This window comes from Ostrinia furnacalis, unplaced genomic scaffold (assembly GCF_004193835.3).
Source record: "Ostrinia furnacalis isolate ACB-3 unplaced genomic scaffold, ASM419383v2 OfSCF0959, whole genome shotgun sequence".
NCBI lineage: Eukaryota > Metazoa > Arthropoda > Insecta > Lepidoptera > Crambidae > Ostrinia > Ostrinia furnacalis.
In genome coordinates, this window is record NW_021131198.1 from 1 (window position 1) to 1,133 (window position 1,133).

The 1,133-nt window shown below is 59.9% G+C and overlaps 1 protein-coding gene across 1 annotated transcript; it reads left to right on the forward strand.

The window, feature by feature from the left end:
• Positions 1-52: 52 nt before the first annotated feature.
• Positions 53-1,109, forward strand: LOC114350730 (CRISPR system Cascade subunit CasC-like; the record flags this gene model as incomplete). The annotated part of the gene is made up of 1 exon (XM_028301638.1): positions 53-1,109. A coding segment is annotated over one exon (1,057 nt), but the record flags the coding sequence as incomplete, so codon positions are not given.
• Positions 1,110-1,133: the final 24 nt, after the last annotated feature.

Consider the following 1,133-nt stretch of genomic DNA (forward strand, 5'->3'; position numbering starts at 1 on the left):
GCCTCAGCAACATCAAGCCCCATACGCGAATCGAATTCCACGCGGTCAAAAGCTTCGCCGCCAGCAACCTCAACCGCGACGATGTGGGCAAGCCCAAGGAGATGTCGTTCGGTGGCGCCAAGCGACTTCGCCTGTCCAGCCAATCGCAGAAGCGCCCGCAGCGCAAAGGCGAAATCTTCGCGAGTCTCCGCTCATACGCCGCGGAGGCCTACGGATCGACGCCCATGATCCGGACAACGCGGATCATGCGGATTCTGTCCGATCGACTCACCGCAGCAGGGCTCCCTCTGGACAAGGCGATCGAGGGTGCCAGTGCCGTTCTGGCTACCCTGAAGAAGGCAACCGAGTCGACCGAAGAGGCTGCGGTCACAACGCCAGTCGAAGAGAAGGCCCCAAAGGCAACGAAAAAGACCAAGGCTGCGGCAAAAGAAGAGGTCAAAGACCCGCGCGACGAGACCACTCAAATGATCGCCCTGTCGACTGCAGAGATCGACGAGATCGTCCGCGTCTTGACCAGCGTCAAGAGCAAATCCGACCCGAAGTGGGCCATTGAAGCCATCGACGAGCTCAAGACAACCCGAGCGCGTGCCAACCGTCAAAAGCGCGGTGAACTCTCTGTCGAATGCGCCCTCTTCGGCCGTATGGTGACCTCGGACATCTTCTCCAACATCAACTCCGCCATCCAGGTCTCTCACGCCTTCACGGTCCACGCAGCAGAGACCGAGCGCGACTACTGGACGGGGGTCGATGATTTCAAGGAGGAAAACGGTGAACCCGGTAGCGGGATGATCGATACCCGCCGCTTCGGATCGGGGGTGTTCTATCAGTACGCGCTCATCGACGTCACGCAATTGCTCGACAACCTGCGCAGCAGCTTCGTGTTGTTGTCTGAAGAGAAGATCCAGGAGGCCGCACAGGACATCCTGTGTGCGTATGCCATCGCTTTCGCGCAACAAAATCCGACAGGTCACCAGAACTCGTTCGCCAGCCACCCCGTGCCCGAGTTCGTCTACGTCGAGGTCGGCAACACGTTCCCGACCTCCGCCGCAGCTGCATACGAAAAGCCCATCACCCTGCGGCCTCGTGACAACGAGAGCTACAGCGACAAGGCTCGAACCGAGTTCCTCGCCTGG